We start from the raw sequence: 19,757 nt of genomic DNA on the forward strand, positions 1-19,757 counted from the left end.
CATTGTAGTGCAGGATAAAATAGCAATAAGGTGCAGATATAAATAAATAGATAACTGCACAGGTAAATATATTGCACTTTTGCATATGCGTCCATGTTTATGGATGTATGTTATATTGTCTTTATATTCCAGCGAGTTGATCTGTTTTTGGGGTGATTTGAGGGGACTATTATGATGCGTTCAAGAGTTTTATGGCCTGAGGGAAGAAGTTGTTACAGAACCACTTCTGTAACAGAAAGACAGAGAAAACAGTCCTTGGTGGGGGTGGGAGGAGTCTCTGCCGATATTCCGAGCCCTGGTCAGGCAGCGGCTTTTTGCGATTTCCTGTACAGGAGAAAGAGGGGAACTGATGATCTTTCCGCCGTCCTCACCACTCTCTGCAGAGACTTCCAGTCTGAGGCATTGCAGGCTCCCGTCCAGACAGAGATGCAGTTGGTGAGTAGGTTCTCTATAGTGCCTTTGTAGAATGTGGTGAGAATGGGGGGCGGAGAGGACTGTGCTCTTTTCATCTGACGCAAAAAGTGCATGCACTGCTGAGCTCTTTTTACAAGAGCTCCGGTGTGTAGGGACCTGGTCATATTGTCAGTTATTCGTACCCCCAGGAACTTGGTCCTGCTTACCATCTCCACTGCTGTGTCTTTGATGAAGAGTGGAGCGTGGCTGGACTGGTGCCTCCTGAAGTCCACGATGATCTCCTTGGTCTTGTCGACGTTCAGGAGCAGGTTGTTGGTTCTGTTTCACCTCCTCCCTGTAGTCCATGTCGTTGTTGTCACGGGTGAGGCCCACTACTGTTGTGTGGTCCGCATACTTCACAATGTGGTTAGTAGTGGACCTGGTACAGCAGTCATGGCCCATACTATTCTTAGTTATTTTTTGCCAAAAATATCCTTCAGGATGGATGAGCGTCAGACATCAGTTTATTTGATTACATCACAAATGTACATGATCTGTCATGTTAATGTATATGATACTGTACATCATATTTCTAATAGAAACTTAATAAACAAACACTGAAATATACAGCATGACACATTTGATGACCTTCAATTTAAATTTATATGACAGAGCTCAGGAAATAGTCCTGGCTCTGAAATGACAAATATAATCTGAGATGTTATATTTATATTACATTCCGTGGATATTTAATGTAAATAGTAAAAGTATACAACATCAGGTAAATAAGCTTTAATAATGGATTAGATTTATATACAGTAGCGTGTTTCTTGACACTCAAAGTGCTTCACAGACAAGTGAGACTCCATCATTCATTCATTCATTTACTACACTTTATGTACTCGGGTAAGTGGGAAAGTTCCTGAAAAAGTTCCTTGTGGAAAATGGCCTATTCTTCTGGGGAGGGATGTTAGAATATTGTAAGTTGATGCACGGTGGCACAGGGGTTACAATAGAATAGAATGGACTTTATTGTCATTATATTTGCATATAATGAGATTAAGGACTCCAATTTAAGATGTGGCAGTGGAAAGAAATATGGAATGAAAATAAATCACATAAGAAGTAATAAAGATACAAAATAGGAATTGAAATAAACGGACTAATATTCAATACAAACAATAAGCAATCCTGTACAATATACAAAACAATATACACAATACTGTACAATATACAAAACAATATACACAATACTGTACAATATACAATATACACAATACTGTACAATATACAAAACAATATACACAATACTGTACAATATACAGAGCAAAACAAGAGTATTGGAGTAATAAGTAATGACAATCGGTGTCGGACGTATTGCACTCAAAGGGTAATATTGCACAGTAGGGTATCAGGGTAGGATGCTGTGTAGGGGTGAATCATTTATTATAAGGTTGAGTTGAAGATGGTGAAGCTGTCTCTGAGCCTGTTTGTTCTGGCTCTGATGCACCTGTAGCGCCTGCCTGGTGGTAGCAGGTGGAACAGGTGGAAGCCAGGGTGTGTGCTGTCCTTGGTAATGTGTTTTGCTTTGTTGAGGCAACAGGAGTTGTGTAAATCCTTCAGGGAAGGCAGAGGGGCAGCCGATTATTTTTTTTTGCAGAGTTTCTGACCCTCTGAATCGCCTTTTTGTCTGCTTCAGTGCGGCTGGCGTACCACGCTGTTATGCAGTACGTCAGCGGGCTCTAGACAGCCGAGCGATAGAAGGTCACCATCCAGTTTTTTCTTCCTCAGCACCCTCAGGAAGTGGAGTCTCCGCTGGGCCTTCCGGATGACCGCAGTTGTATTTGGGGTCCAGGAGAGGTCAGCAGATATGGGGGTGCCGAGGAACCTGAAAGAGCTGACTCTCTCCACCTCCCAACCGTTGATGTAGAAAGGGGCGGTGTTTTTCCTGAAGTCAAAGATGAGTCCCTTGGTTTTTGTGGTGTTCAGTGCCACACAGTACCCTCATTTCTGTATGCAGACTCCCTCCACCCAGTGATTGAGTTTAAGTGTGTTGAAGAGGAATGACGTGCATGAACAGAAGCAGTGAGTCGCATGGCTCCTTCTGATACCATCTCCTTATCCTCAGTCAACACGTTCAATCCTAAAACACACGGTGAACATGCAAAACATTCTGAAACAGTAAGAAAATTATTATCACAAAAATTGGAACAACCTAGTTTACCTGAATTCCGCTTTTTTATTTTTTTATTCTGATTGGAGGGAAGAGTGAGTACTTGGTGTAAGAAGGATGTCTTTTCATCAGGCTCTTTGGACACTGAAACAACAACACAAAGATAATTACATTCCAATCACGTTAGTGAGGTAAGGAAACTAACATCCTTACAAGGTATTGATTACATTTAAATAAATAACCATAAATGCATAACTAATATGATACTGTAAAACTTGCTGATTGTAATTAAGTGAAAATGAAAACATGACATGTAGCTTTAAATCAAGGATCATACCTTTTACTGCACTTGGTCGTCTGTTCCAAATATATTTATCAAAACATGCTGCAAGATCAAAGAGAAAATTAATAAATGAATATGTAATGACTTGAAAAAAATAGGAATAAAGCGTGATGTGGGTTTACAGTTTGTGCACACAAAAAGAATTAGTTATAAATGTTTTTGATTGTACATGATATTAATTTATCGTCAACAGTTTAATTCTCTCCACGGGATGAAAGAGGGCATCATACAGTTAGAGATGCTACCTCAGTAGAAGCATTTAAGTCCCATCTTTAAAACTCATTTGTATACTCTCGCCTTTGACAAAATACTCTAGTCGGCACATCTGCGGTCCTTTCCAAGGTTTTGTATTGTTCCCATTGGGTTGAGTTTTTTATACCCTGATGTGAGATCTGAGTCATTAATGTCGTTGTGGCTTGTGCAGCCCTTTGAGACATTTGTGAGTTTATGTACCTTTCAGATAATGACGTTTGAAGTATAAAGCACAACTCCAGATGATGACCAGAGTGAAGATACAGACTAATATGATAATTGGTAGAGACTCTGATCTTTTACCTGCACAGAAAAACAAAAATCAAACTCAAATCAACTTTTGAAAACACAAAACGCAAAACCATTGAAGTTGGCATGTTGTGTAAATGGTAAATAAAAACAGAATTCAATGATTTTCAAATACTTTTCAACATATATTGAATAGACTGCAAAGACAGGATATGAGAAACTTATTTTATTTTTGCAAGTAATCATCAACTTAGAACTTATTGGCAGCAACACATTGCAAAAAAGTTGGCACAGGGATATTTCTACCACTGTGTTCCATGGCCTTTCCTTTTAAAAACACTCAGTAAACGTTTGAGAACTGAGGAGACCAATTTTTTAAGCTTTTAAGGTCGAATTCTTTCCCATTCTTGCTTGATGTACAGCTAAAGTTGTTCAACATTCCCGGGTCTCCGTTGTGGTATTTTAGGCCTCATTATGCACCACACATTTTCAATGGGTGACAGGTCTGGACTAAAGGCAGGCCAGTCTAATACACACACTCTTTTACAATGAAGCCACGCTGTTGTAACACGTGGCTTGGCATTATCTTGTTGAAATAAGCAGGGGCGTCCATGATATTGTTGCTTGGAAGGCAACATATGTTGCTCCAAAACCTGTATGTACCTTTCAGCATTAACGGTGCCTTCACAGATGTGTAAGTTACCGTATTTCCTTGAATTGCCGCCGGGCATGTAATATGCGCCTTGAACTACTGCCGGGTCAAATTTGCTTCCCAAAATTATTAGCGCATGCTTACTATTACCGCCGGGTCAAATTTGTGACATCACGAGTGACACTTCCCCTGACAAACACATTTCGGGAGAACATCGGCTCTGTAACACATTATAAACGCAACATAACAATTACCCGGAATGCAATTCATCCATGACTCTTACTGCTTATATTATACACCCCGCTAGCACCAAACCCACCCCGCCCCCCCTCCCCTCCTCCGTGCGTCGGTTGAGGTGGGCGGGGTTGGGGGAGCGGGGGTGTATAATATAAGCAGTAAGGGTCATGGATGCATTGCATTCTGGGTAATTATGTTGCGTTTATAATGTTTTACCGAGCTGATGTGTTTGTCATTCTTGTTTGGTGTGGGTTCACAGTGTGGAACATATTAGTAAGAGTGTTAAACTTGTTTATATCATCACATCCTTCAGTGTAACTTGTACCACCCAGTATGCCTTCCAATCTCGTCGTGTGACGATAGAAGCAGCGAAATGCATGTGTCAATTATAGGCTATTCCATACTTGCCAACCCTCCCGGATTTTCCGGGAGAATCCCGAAATTCAGCTCCTCTCCCGGGACAAATTTCCAACCGTAAACCTCCCGAAATTCAGGCGGAGCTGGACGGAGCTGGAGGCCACGCCCCTTCCAGCTCCATGAGAACCTACTCAGCAATATTGTGACCCTCTTAAACGGGACAATACTGCCATCTGCTGTACATAGATTAGAACACAACGTTATTTATTGAAACCTGGGGGATATTCACACTATAGCCCACTCATAATGAGCTATGATATTAATATGACACAAAATATGTTTTATACTATATGAACAACATTGTAGCGTAAGATGGGCTTCATTTGACATCTTTACTCATGGATGCCAGGAAATGCTGGCGCACTGCACGATTGTTACAAGGTTTATTGATCATGTTGATTTTATACACTGTCACATGAGCGGAAGCAATGCAGACTTAGTCAACAGCCACACGGGTCACACCGATGGTGGCCGCATAAACAACACCAACACTGTCACAAAAATGCACCCCACTGTGAACCCACACCAAACAAGAACAACTAACGCATTTCGGGAGAACATTAGTACCGCAACGCAACATAATCACAACGGAACCAATACCCAGAACCCTTTGCAAGCGTCCCGGAAGAGTTGGTGTTGCAAAGGGTTCTGGGTATTGGTTCTGTTGTGTTTGTGTTGCGTTGCGGTGCTAATGTCCTCGCGAAATGCATTTGTTGTTCTTGTTTGGTGTGGGTTCACAGTGGAGTGCATATTTGTGACAGTGTTGGTGTTGTCTATGCGGCCACCATCGGTGTGACCTGTGTGGTTGTTGACTAAACGTGCATTACTTTCACTTATGTGGATGTATTCAAAGTCCACATAATCAATAAAGCAGGTAGAGGTTGTACATACAGTGTGTCAGCATTTCTTGACATCTATGAATAATGTCATTTAATAAAAACTGTCCGATGCTACATTATATATAGTAATATAAATATATATTGCTGAAATTCACTGGAGGTCAAGTACTTCATACATACATACATACATATATATATATATATGCATATATGTATATATGTACAAAATATATATGAAATACTCCCGTTGGTGAATTATACTACTCCCCTCTTAACCACGCGCCCCACCCGCGACCGCGCCCCCTACCCCCCACCTCCCGAAATCAAGGGTCTCAAGGTTGGCAAGTATGGGTTATTCCAAGCCTTCAGTGCTGAAAGTAATAAACATAGTAACGTTTTTTTTTTTTATTAAATGTGCTTTTCGTGATGGTATCCTCACATCACACTCAATATTTTACTGCATGCCATTGGTAAGTGCAGGGGTGAGAAGAGGTTTTAAAGTTATTAGCGCCTGCTTACTATTACCGCATGCCTTGAATAGGCGCAGGAGTGAGAAGAGGTTTTAAATTAATTAGCGCCCCGGCGGCTATTCAAGGAAATAGGGTACCCATGCCTTGTGCACTAATACACCCCCATACCATCACAGATGCTGGATTTTGAACTTTGCCCCTATAACAATCCTGATGGTTCTTTTCCTCTTTGTTCCGAGGGACACGGCGTCCACAGTTTCCCAAAAAAATTTGGAACAACTGCATCGGTCCATCTTAGATGAGCTCGGGCCCAGTGAAACCGGCGGCGTTTCTGGGTGTTGTTGATAACCGGCTTTCGCTTAGCATAGTAGAGTTTTAACTTGCACTTTCCGCTGTAGCGACCAACTGTAGTTACTGACAGTGGTTTTCTGAAGTGTTCCTGAGCCCATGTGGTGATATCTTTGACAAACTGATGTCGCTTTTTGTTGCAGTACCGCTTGAGGCATCCAAGGTCACGGGCATTCAATGTTATCTGCAGTGATTTCTCCAATTTCTTTGAACCTTTTGATGATATAACAGGCCTTAGATGATGAAATCCCTAAATTCTTTGCAATAGCTTGTTGAGAAATGTTGTTCTTTAACTGTTGGAAAATTTGCTCACACATTTGTTCACAAAGTGGTGACCCTCGCCCCATTTTTGTTTGTGAATGACTGAGCATTTCATGGAAGCTGCTTTTATACCCAATCATGGCACCCACCTGTTTCCAATTAGCCTGTTCACCTGTAGGATGTTCCAAATAAGTGTTTGATGAGCAGTCCTCAACTTTCTCAAGCTTTATTGCAACATGTTGCAGACATCAAATTCCTCATGAGCTAATGTTTGCAAAAAATAACAATGTTTTCCAGTTCCAACATTAAGTATCTTGTCTTTGCAGTCTGTTCAATTGAATATAAGTTGTAAAGGATTTGCAAATCATTGTATTCTGTTTTTATTTACCATTTACACAATGTGCCAACTTCACTGATTTTGGGGTTAGTACATTACATCCAAAATAAAATTTCAATATGTACCTAAACCATTTCATAGCCATCATTATTGATTATAATTACCCAGGAAGCAGTCCTTAGCGGTGAATGAAGCCGTTTCATTGGTCAGAGGGTTGCCGACATCACAACGATAAACTTGATCATCATCTTCATTCCTGACAGTTATTGTTAAATTTGGTCCAGTCTGCTCCTTTCCTGGTGAGCTCCACTTCAACTTTAATAAATGAGGATGTTTGGACTCTGTTGAGCACACAAGTGTCGCCTGCTTTGTGTCGCTCATCTCACAGGATATGTTGGGTTTGGATACTTTGTCTGTAAGAAAACAGAAGGATGGTCAACATGAGCTCAGATGTTTTTTGGTTTTGTTTTTGGGGTGGAGATTCATGTCGTGTTGAGTCGTGTTCACATTTGAGTTCAAATGTAACGTTTATGAATGGAAATATAAACTTACCTATAACTTCAATTTCACACTGGAAAGTATGCAGCTTGTTGTTTATGATCATTCCAAGGTGATAGACTCCACTGTCTTCATATTTGGCGTTTTTGATGGTGAGTTCTGCAGAGACCCGGTCCAGAGTGATTCTGTTCTTGTATGAAGAAGCCACATCGTCCTCCGTGCCAGTAAACAATACCACATCATTGTCATTATGGAGCCAGATAAATCTAACAGGTTGTTCAGAGATGGATGGCATCAAGTGTATGTCCTGACCCTTCAGGAAATATTTCACATCCTGTGCAGAAACTGTGAAAGGGAAATAAACAGATAAATAGTCTTCAGCTGTAGTGGTGCACCATTAAAGGCCTACTGAAATTATATTTTCTTATTTAAACGGGGATAGCAGGTCCATTCTATGTGCCATACTCGATCATTTCGCGATATTGCCATATTTTTGCTGAAAGGATTTAGTAGAGAACATCGACGATAAAGTTTGCAACTTTTGGTCGCTAATAAAAAAGCCTTGCCTGTACCGGAAGTAGCAGACGATGTGCGCGTGACGTCACGGGTTGTGGAGCTCCTCACATCTGAACATTGTTTACAATCATGGCCACCAGCAGCGAGAGCGATTCGGAACGAGAAAGCGACGATTTCCTCATTAATTTGAGCGAGGATGAAAGATTTGTGGATGAGGATAGTGAGAGGGAAGGACTAGGAAAAAAAAAAAGGTGAGGGCAGTGGGAGCGATTCAGATGTTATTAGACACATTTACTTGGATAATTCTGGAAAATCCCTCATCTGCTTATTGTGTTAATAGTGTTTTAGTGAGATTATATGGTACCTGAAAGTCGAAGGGGTGTGGCCACAGGTGTGGTGACCGCCAGTGTCTCCGGTGGGAGGAGGTAATATTCCGCAGCTGCAGGAGTACGCAAACTCCGCTCATGTCTACGATAAGAGCCGACTTATTAGCACAATTTTCTCACCGAAACCTGCCGATTAGGCTTAGGTCGGGAACCATGTTCGCTTGACCGCTCTGTTCCATAGTAAAGCTTCACCTTTGGGAATGTAAACAAGGAAACACAGACTGTGTTTGTGTGGCTAAAGGCAGCTGCAAAACACCGCTTTCCACCAACAGCTTTCTTCTTTGACGTCTTCATTATTAATTGAACAAATTGCAAAAGATTCAGCAACACAGATTTCCAGAATAATGTCTAATTATGCGATGAAAAGAGACGACTTTTAGCCGTGAGCGGTGCTGGGAGAACATGTCCGCTACCACCGGTGACATCACGCGCACGCGTCATCATACGCGTCATCATTCCGCGACGTTTTCAACAGGATACATCCCGGGAAATTTAAAATAGCAATTTAGTAAACAAAAAAGGATGAATTGGCATGTGTTGCCATGTTAATATTTCATCATTGATATATAAACTATCAGACTGCGTGGTCGCTAGTAGTGGGTTTCAGTAGGCCTTTAAGACCCTCTTTACAAACAAAACCCCACTACAGACTTTAGTGCCTATAAACACAGCATTATCTACTATGCACGATTGTATTGAGAGTAATTACCATACTAACAAATAAAATGTTACCTGCACTTTTTCAAAAAGCAGTTTTTGTCACCTGCACTTTTTACCCGTCCAAAAATAATGTGATGTTATTAAATGGAGACAAGTCAAACACTGGCGCCAGGCGGAAAAAAGCCCTTCATGCTGAAACTCGTTTATTTAGGTCCCCCACAAGCTTGTCTATTGGCTCTCTGGGCTGCTTTCTGCCATCATTTAAATACGTATCATTCAAAATGGAGATAGATAATCATCCATACCTTATATTACTATTTGCAAAGTACATAAAAATACAAAATGTGTTTATTGATTTTTTTACGGAATTACATTCAGTCGTGTGCCCTGTTTTTGAAGGTTTGGTCATTACAGGGGACTCAAATGTGCAAGTGGATGTAGCCAATGACAGGCATGCTAAAGAACTCAGTGTTGTCCTTGAAATATTTGGTCTAACTGGCATGTAAAGGAGTCCACCCACAGCTGTGTGCACACTCTTCATTTGATCATTGCCAAGAGTTTTCGGACTGTTTTGTCGATGCTGCTTTATTGGATAGTTTGTGTGTCTTCTTTGACTTGTCTGTTAGACCCAAACCAGCATATAGATCTGCGGTTGTTGGGGGAAGACTTATAAATGAAAGCATACAGACACAGTTTGTGGAAATGCTTAGGTTTGAAAACGCCCCGTATGTTAATGTTGATGATCTGTCGAACTTTCATATGTCAAGTGTTGTAAATGTTTTGGTTAGAATGGTTAAAAGTAGTCAAAATGCGCCACAGAGAAATGAAGACTTGGTTTGGGCACAGAAAAGGGAGTGCCGCTGAGCCCAACGGAAATGTCAAAGTCAAAGCTCCAAGTCCATTATGAGATTTACAAAGAAACGTCAAATGTTTTCAATCAGTCAATCAATCAAAGGTTATGGATACAGCCCTTAATCAAAAATGTCTCAAAGGGCTTCACAAACCACAACGACATCCTCAGATCAGATCCCAAATCAGTGTGTTGATGCAAAACTATTTTCTTCAGCTCAACTCAGACAAAACCAAAACAGGTAAAACATATTTCACATTCAGTATTTGCAATGTACCTTGACATGTTGGGAACAAACTCCCTTAAAATATGTACTGTATAATCCACCATAGAAAAATGGTAAGAATATATAATGAATAGCACAAACTTGATGACCTCAATGTCGTGAGTGTAAACCTGTATTTTATACTTTGATTGATTGATACTTTTATTAGTAGATTGCACAGTACAGTACATATTCCGTACAATTGACCACTAAATGGTAACACCCGAATAAGTTTTTCAACTTGTTTAAGTCGGGGTCCACGTTAATCAATTCATGGTACAAATATATACTATCAACATAATACAGTCATCACACAAGTTAATCATCATAGTATGTACATTGAATTATTTACATTATTTACAATCTGGGGGGTGGGATGAGGAGCTTTGGTTGATATCAGAACTTCAGTCATCAACAATTGCATCAACAGAGAAATGTGGACATTGAAACAGTGTAGGTCTTATTTAGTAGGATATGTACAGCCAGCAGAGAACATAGTGAGTTCACATAGCATAAGAACAAGTATATACATTAGAAGTACATTTGAGTTGTTTATAATCCGGGGAGATGGGATGTGAATGGAGGAGGGTATTAGTAAAGTGTTGAAGTTGCCTGGAGGTGTTGTTTTAGTGCAGTTTTGAAGGAATATAGAGATGCACTTACTTTTATACCTGTTGGGAGTGCATTCCACATTCTGTGGCATAGAAAGGGAATGAGTTAAGACCTTTGTTAGATCGAAATCTGGGTTTAACGTGGTTTGTGGAGCTCCCCCTGGTGTTGTGGTTATGGCGGTCATTTACGTTAAGGAAGTAGTTGGACATGTACTTCGGTATCAAGGAGGTGTAGCGGATTTTATAGACCAGGCTCAGTGCAAGTTGTTTTACTCTGTCCTCCACCCTGAGCCAGCCCACTTTGGAGAAGTGGGTTGGATTGAGGTGTGATCTGGGGTGGAGGTCTAAAAGTAGCCGGATTAGCTTATTCTGGGATGTTTGGAGTCTAGATTTGAGGGTTACTATTACTTATTTTATTAATAACACCATAGTTAACATGCCTGGAGCATTTTTATTGTATCTTTATCAACATGTGTTAGTTAGACTTTGCGTTTCATAGCTTTTTTTTCTCATTAATTTAGTTTGGTGGCAAAACACACAACAGGTGCAACACAACACAACATCAGATCTTTTTTCTATTCGTACAATGACTACATTTATAAAGAATTACAGGAAAAGCAACATCAGTACTTACCTGCAGTGAAAGTCCACATGAAATAGACCAGAACATGTTGGTAGTCCATTATAGACGATTCACGTCAAGCGATTTGACCAAAGTAGTTGGCTGTCTTTTGATAGCTTTTCAGTCACTGAACACAGCAAACCAAATGGGTGTGATTTGTCAAAGTGAAAGCCAGATAACCTACAACACCTGAGTTTCTTATCCAGTGATTTTCAAAATAAGAGCATAGCCAGAGCATTCATGGTATGTTAACACTTGTAAAGTATATGAAACAGCTGATTTAAATATGTGGCAACCTTTAACTTGTTCCTTAAACTTTACATCAGAGTTTTGTATTTTAACATTGATACATTTCTAACTGGATGTTTTAATCTGAAATCTGAAAATCAGTATGATTGCTTTTTTATATGAATGGTGTGATGGTGCACGTCAAGATTAAAGTTCACTGGCAATATGTCTTTTATAACTCAACTGAAAAGCCTGTTTTTCTACCGCTTATAAGCGGTAGAAAATAGATGGATGGAATAAGTAAGTGAAAGGGAAAGTTTGCATGGATTTTCGACATTAACAAAATCATTAAATGTGTAGGAACTTAATACTTTTCTTCACCTGATGTCAACTTTTTGTGTTTTGACATTTATAGAGAGGAACCTCCATGCAGTATTTGAATGTATAAACACTGCCCCCTACTGACCAAATTCTTAAACTTAGACTTGGACTTCCTTTTATTGTCTTTCAAATTTGGACTTTACACTATAGATAAGAACGGAATATTGTTGCATTTTCTCATTGTAGTGCAGGATAAAATAGCAATAAGGTGCAGATATAAATAAATAGATAACTGCACTGGTAAATATATTGCACTTTATAGATATATGTTAAATTGTCTTTATATTCCAGCGAGTTGATCTGTTTTTGGGGTGATTTGAGGGGACTATTATGATGCGTTCAAGAGTTTTATGGCCTGAGGGAAGAAGTTGTTACAGAACCAGTTCTGTAACAGAAAGACAGAGAAAACAGTCCTTGGTGGGGGTGGGAGGAGTCTCTGCAGATATTCCGAGCCCTGGTCAGGCAGCGGCTTTTTGCGATTTCCTGTACAGGAGAAAGAGGGGTCCTGATGATCTTTCCGACGTCCTCACCACTCTCTGCAGAGACTTCCAGTCTGAGGCATTGCAGGCTCCCGTCCAGACAGAGATGCAGTTGGTTAGTAGGTTCTCTATAGTGCCTCTGTAGAATGTGCTGAGAATGGGGGGCGGAGGGAACTGTGCTCTTCTCATCCGACGCAAAAAGTGCATGCACTGCTGAGCTCTTTTTACAAGAGCTCCGGTGTGTAGGGACCTGGTCATATTGTCAGTTATTCGTACCCCCAGGAACTTGGTCCTGCTTACCATCTCCACTGCTGTGTCTTTGATGAAGAGTGGAGCGTGGCTGGACTGGTGCCTCCTGAAGTCCACGATGATCTCCTTGGTCTTGTCGACGTTCAGGACCAGGTTGTTGGTTCTGTTTCACCTCCTCCCTGTAGTCCATGTCGTTGTTGTCACGGGTGAGGCCCACTACTGTTGTGTGGTCCGCATACTTCACAATGTGGTTAGTAGTGGACCTGGTACAGCAGTCATGGCCCATACTATTCTTAGTTATTTTTTGCCAAAAATATCCTTCAGGATGGATGAGCGTCAGACATCAGTTTATTTGATTACATCACAAATGTACATGATCTGTCATGTTAATGTATATGATACTGTACATCTTATTTCTAATAGAAACTTAATAAACAAACACTGAAATATACAGCATGACACATTTAATGACCTTCAATTTAAATTTATAAGACAGAGCTCAGGAAATAGTCCTGGCTCTGAAATGACAAATATAATCTGAGACGTTATATTTATATTACATTTCGTGGATATTTAATGTAAATAGTAAAAGTATACAACATCAGTAAAATAAGCTTTAATAATGGATTAGATTTATACACAGTAGCGTGTTTCTTATCACTCAAAGTGCTTCACAGACAAGTGAGACTCCATCATTCATTCATTCATTTACTACACTTTATGTACTCGGGTAAGTGGGAAAGTTCCTGAAAAAGTTCCTTGTGGAAAATGGCCTATTCTTCTGGGGAGGGATGTTAGAATATTGTAAGTTGATGCACGGTGGCACAGGGGTTACAATAGAATAGAATGGACTTTATTGTCATTATATTTGCATATAATGAGATTTAGGACTCCAATTTAAGATGTGAAAGTGGAAAGAAATATGGAATGAAAATAAATCACATAAGAAGTAATAAAGATACAAAATAAGAATTGAAATAAACAGTCTACTATCCAATAAAAACAATAGGCAATCCTGTACAATATACAATATACACAATCCTGTATAATATACAAAACAATATACACAATACTGTACAATATACAGAGCAAAACAAGAGTACCGGAGTAATAAGTAATGACAATCGGTGTCGGACGTATTGCGCTCAAAGGGTAATATTGCACAGTAGGGTATCAGGGTAGGATGCTGTGTAGGGGTGAATCATTTATTATAAGGTTGAGTTGAAGATGGTGAAGCTGTCTCTGAGCCTATTTATCATGGCTCTGATGCACCTGTAGCGCCTGCCTGGTGGTAGCAGGTGGAACAGGTGGAAGCCAGGGTGTGTGCTGTCCTTGGTAATGTGTTTTGCTTTGTTGAGGCAACGGGAGTTGTGTAAATCCTTCAGGGAGGGGAGGGGGGCAGCCGATGATTTTTTTTTGTGCAGAGTTTCTGACCCTCTGAATCGCCTTTTTATCTGCTTCAGTGCGGCTGGCGTACCACGCTGTTATGCAGTACGTCAGCGGGCTCCCGACAGCCGAGCGATAGAAGGTCACCATCCAGTTTTTTCTTCCTCAGCACCCTCGGGTCAGCAGATATGGGGGTGCCGAGGAACCTGAAAGAGCTGACTCTCTCCACCTGCTCGCTGTTGATGTAGAAAGGGGCGGTGTTTTTCCTGAAGTCAAAGATGATTCCCTTTGTTTTTGTGGTGTTCAGTGCCACAGGTTATCCTCATTTCAGTTTGCATGTTCTCCCTGTGACTGCGTGGGTTCCCTCCGGGTACTCGGGCTTCCTCCCACCTCCAAAGACATGCACCTGGGAATCGGTTGATTGGCAACACTAAATTGGCCCTAGTGTGTGAATGTGAGTCTGAATGTTGTCTATCTGTGTTGGCCCTGCGATGAAGTGGCGACTTGTCCAGGGTGTACGCCGCCTTCCGCCCGAATGCAGCTGAGATAGGCTGCAGCACCCCCCGCGTCCCCGAAAGGGACTAGCAGTAGAAAATGGATGGATGGATGGAAGTTGATGACAGGTCATGTTGCTGACCTCCATTTTTGTTTCAAGATGGCCTTTTAGCATAAATGGCTTCAGTTACTCTTTTTTTTTCTAATCTTTGAAGAATGAATTGACTTTATTCAATTTGTAATTATTCTCTCGCTGAAATCGTTCTTCTTTTTGAGATGTACATTTCTTTCATGTGTAGAAATGATTCCCGACCAACTGTTGCTTCGTCTTCTACTTCCTGAAAGTTCAGTGATAGTGTGTGAGATTGGTGAAAAGGAAGTACGTTTAGGAAAAGAAGCAGTGAGTCGCATGGCTCCTTCTGAATCCATCTCCTCATCCTCAGTCAACACGTTCAATCCTAAAACACACGGTGAACATGCAAAACATTCTGAAACAGTAAGAAAATTATTATCACAAAAATTGGAACAACCTAGTTTACCTGAATTCCACTTTTTCCGCTTTTTCCGCTTTTTTCTTTTTTTATTCTGATTGGCGGGAAGAGTGAGTACTTCGTCTAGGAAGGATGTCTTTTCATCACGCTCTTTGGACACTGAAACAACAACACAAAGATAATTACATTCCAATCACGTTAGTGAGGTAAGGAAACTAACATCTTTACAAGGTATTGATTACATTTAAATAAATAACCATGAATGCATAACTAATATGATACTGTAAAACTTGCTGATTGTAATTAAGTGAAAATGAAAACATGACATGTAGCCTTAAATTAAGGATCATAACTTTTACTGCACTTGGTCGTCTGTTCCAAATATATTTATCAAAACATGCTGCAAGATCAAAGAGAAAATTAATAAATGAATATATAATGACTTGAAAAAAATAGGAATAAAGCGTGATGTGGGTTTACAGTTTGTGCACACAAAAAGTATTAGTCATAAATGTTTTTGATTGTACATGATATTAATTTATCGTCAACAGTTTAATTCTCTCCATGGGATGAAAGAGGGCATCATACAGTTAGAGATGCTACCTCAGTAGAAGCATTTAAGTCCCATCTTTAAAACTCATTTTTATACTCTCGCCTTTGACAAAATACTCTAGTCGGCACATCTGCGGTCCTTTCCAAGGTTTTGCATTGTTCCCATTGGGTTGAGTTTTTTATACCCTGATGTGAGATCTGAGTCATTAATGTCGTTGTGGCTTGTGCAGCCCTTTGAGACATTTGTGATTTAGGGCTATATAAGTAAACTTCCATTAATTGATTGTCATTTGGCATGTTGAGTTTATGTACCTTTTAGACGTTGACATTTTCTGAATAAAATACAACAACAGATGATGACCAGAATGAAGGTACAGTTTAGGATGACAATCCGTCGATCCTCTGATCTTTTACCTGCACAGAAAAACAAAAGTCAAACTCAAATCAACTTTTCAAAATACAAAACCCAAAACCAGTGTAGTTTGCACGTTGTGTCATGTTCGTCTTTCGTTTTCGAAGATGACCAGGTGACTTCACGTTGATTTGTGTATGTGAAGATGGCTGATGAGGCCAATCTTTGTCTGGATTGACCGGCTGCAGTGAGGGCAGGTTATGGCTGGGGGGTGGCTGGCTGAGAGGGAGGAACAGTCTCTGGTCTTGCGGAGCTGTCGCTTCTGTTCGGCTTCATGGATGCGTTTTTCCTCGAAGTCTGCTACACCATGCCAGACTGCAGAGCGCCAGTTTGAACGGGGTTGGGCATCGGCTTCCCAGGTCTCTGGGTCCAGACCACAGCCCTTGAGATTGGTCTTTAGGGTGTCCTTTAAGCACTTTCAGCTGTCCGCCACGTGAGCGCTTTCCATGGTGCAGTTCACCGTACAGAAATATTTTTGGTAGGCGTTCGTTTGACATACGGCAGACATGACCAGCCCATCTCAGCTGGGAACGCTAGAGGATGGCATAGATGCTCTCCATCTCAGCCCCGTGGAGGACCTCAGTGTCTGGGATCTTGTCCTGCCACCTGATGTTGAGCAGCCTCCTGAGGGATCTCATGTAGAAGGGGTTGAGTTGTTTAGCATGCCGGCTGTATACAGTCCAGGTCTCACAGGCATACAGCAGGGCGGGTAGGACAACAGCACGGTAGACCTTCAGTTTGGTCCTTGGGCTGAGCCCTTTGCGCTCCCAGACAGAACTGCGGAGTCGGCCGAATGCAGCACTTCCATGCGCTATCCTATGCATGACTTCCTCGTCGATGTTGCCCATGCGTGACAAGGTGCTACCCAGGTAGACAAACTTTTCAACAGCTTTGAGGTCTTCACCACGTTGTGTAAATGGTAAATAAAAACAGAATATCAATCAATCAATCAATCAATGGTTACTTATATAGCCCTAAATCACTAGTGTCTCAAAGGGCTGCACAAACCACAACACAAACCACTACCACATCATCGGTAGGCCCACATAAGGGCAAGGAAAACTCACACCCAGTGCGACGTCGGTGACAAAGTTGACTACGAGAACCTTGGAGAGGACGAAAGCAATGGATGTCGAGCGGGTTTAACATGATACTGTGAAAGTTCAATCCATATTGGATCCAACACAGTCGCGAGAGTCCAGTCCAAAGCGGATCCCGCTCACAGCGGAGCCAGCAGTAGTCGATCATAATATTTTATTAGAACGTATCAAAACACGAATTGGTATGTCAGACTCAGCCCTGTCTTGGTTTAACTCTTATCTTACTGACAGGATGCAGTGTGTCTCCCATAACAATGTGACCTCGGACTACGTTACGGTAACGTGTGGAATTCCCCAGGGTTCGGTCCTTGGCCCTGCACTCTTCAGCATCTACATGCTGCCGCTAGGTGACATCATACGCAAATACGGTGTTAGCTTTCACTGTTATGCTGATGACACCCAACTCTACATGCCCCTAAAGCTGACCAACACGCCGGATTGTAGTCAGTTGGAAGCGTGTCTTAATGAAATTAAACAATGGATGTCCGCTAACTTTTTGCAACTCAACGCCAAAAAAACGGAAATGCTGATTATCGGTCCTGCTAGACACCGAACTCTATTTAATAATACAACTCTAACATTTGACAACCAAACAATTAAACAAGGCGACACGGTAAAGAATCTGGGTATTATCTTCGACCCAACTCTCTCCTTTGAGTCACACATTAAAAGCGTTACTAAAACGGCCTTATTTCATCTTCGTAATATCGCTAAAATTCGCTCCATTCTGTCCACTAAAGACGCTGAGATCATTATCCATGCGTTTGTTACGTCTCGCCTCGACTACTGTAACGTTTTATTTTCGGGTCTCCCCATGTCTAGCATTAAAAGATTACAGTTGGTACAAAATGCGGCTGCTAGACTTTTGACAAGAACAAGAAAGTTTGATCACATTACACCTGTACTGTATATACCTTTATATACATATATACATACATATATACCTATACTGGCTCACCTGCACTGGCTTCCTGTGCACTTAAGATGTGACTTTAAGGTTTTACTGCTTACGTATAAAATACTACACGGTCTAGCTCCATCCTATCTTGCCGATTGATAATATAATGATTTGCCATTTTTTTTCAACTTATATTCAAATGAATAGACTGAGAAACTTATTTTATTTTTGCAAATAATCATTGACTTAGAAATTAATGGCAGCAACACATTGCAAAAAAGTTGGCACAGGCATATTTCTACCACTGTGTTACATGGCCTTTCCTTTTAACAACACTCAGTAAACGTTTGGGAACTGAGGAGACCAATTTTTGAAGCTTTTCAGGTTGAATTCTTTCCCATTCTTACTTGATGTACAGCTTAAGTTGTTCAACAGTCTGGGGTCTCCGTTGTGGTATTTTAGCCTTCATATTGCACCACACATTTTCAATGGGTGACAGGTCTGGACTACAGGCAGGCCAGTCTAGTACACACACTCTTTTACTATGAAGCCACGCTGTTGTAACACGTGGCTTGGCATTGTCTTGCTGAAATAAGTAGAGGGGCGTCCATGATAACCTTGCTTAGAAGGCAACATATGTTGCTCCAAAACCTGTATGTACCTTTCAGCATTAACGGGGCCTTCACAGATGTGTAAGTTACCCATGCTTTGGGCACTGAGACACCCCCATACCATCACAGATTCTGGCTTTGGAACTTTGCTCCTATAACAATCCTGATGGAACATTTCCTCTTTGTTCCGGGGGACACACCGTCCACAGTTTCCCCAAAAAATTTGAAGCAATTGCATCAGTCCATCTTAGATGAGCTCGAGCCCAGTGAAACTGGCGGTGTTTCTGGGTGTTGTTGTCTGGCACTCAACGAGGGTGGACGCTCCCCTTTGCTTTCTCTTATCTCTCCTGCTTGCTTCTTTGTTTTGTCTTGTCTTAACTTTCTTGTTGCCTCTTTTTGCACTGCTCTCCAAATCTAAACATTGGAACTATTTAACTGGCCTCAACAAAATTGACAAGATCTTGGGTTTGGGGGAAACTGCTGTTGTGATGAAGCGGTTGTTGCTGGACACACGACGGACTCTTGGGAGAAGAAGGAGGGCAACCCTTTTCTGTCGAGGATATCCACCTATTCGAAATTATGACAAAAGGACATCTGCTGATTGGAGTAAGCGTTGCTCTGGTTTGTCGACAAATTGGAAGTTGCCGGCAGTCTTCAAAGTACCCCAAAGCTGCCACAAATGATTGGAGGATGCGGGAAGAACCGTGGATTACATCGGACTGTAAACCCCGCAGGTTTTGAGGACCAGTCATAGACAATTTTAGAGTGAAAAGCAAAATTTATTTTCACTCGCATACAAAATCATTCTAACTTGGATTGTTTCCCTGGCTTCGAGACTCTCCTGAAGAACAGCGCAGCGAAGACACAACAAACTCCCTTCTTGTCTCTCATGGACACACACCTGTTGTTGTTGACTTTGGACGAGACGGAACAATACATCAAGGCCGCGGAACAGAGACACACTACGGGCTTATACACACACACACACATCCATAAAAAATATACGCCACACATACACCCCCCCCACTCCCAACCCAGCGCCCTCGACGCAAATCCCGTAGGGGTGATGAATGGATGGTCGGCGCCTGAGAGCTGC

At 41.3% G+C, this 19,757-nt stretch overlaps 1 protein-coding gene across 9 annotated transcripts in view; it reads right to left on the minus strand.

The window, feature by feature from the left end:
- Nucleotides 1–19,757, minus strand: part of LOC133547781 (CD48 antigen-like) — a 35,703-nt gene that overhangs the window by 11,909 nt on the left and 4,037 nt on the right. Inside the window, exons 4-7 of one of the 9 annotated variants that reach the window (XM_061893326.1) lie at nucleotides 3,363–3,464; nucleotides 2,904–2,951; nucleotides 2,618–2,710; nucleotides 1,171–2,536 (exon numbers count right to left, since the gene is read on the minus strand). In XM_061893326.1, the coding sequence (XP_061749310.1) occupies nucleotides 2,379–2,536; nucleotides 2,618–2,710; nucleotides 2,904–2,951; nucleotides 3,363–3,464 (401 nt within the window). In that variant the 3' untranslated portion in view covers nucleotides 1,171–2,378. The other 8 variants (XM_061893312.1, XM_061893315.1, XM_061893336.1 and 5 more) reach the window with 8 other exon arrangements.

This window comes from Nerophis ophidion, linkage group LG02 (genome assembly GCF_033978795.1).
Source record: "Nerophis ophidion isolate RoL-2023_Sa linkage group LG02, RoL_Noph_v1.0, whole genome shotgun sequence".
NCBI classification, from domain to species: domain Eukaryota; kingdom Metazoa; phylum Chordata; class Actinopteri; order Syngnathiformes; family Syngnathidae; genus Nerophis; species Nerophis ophidion.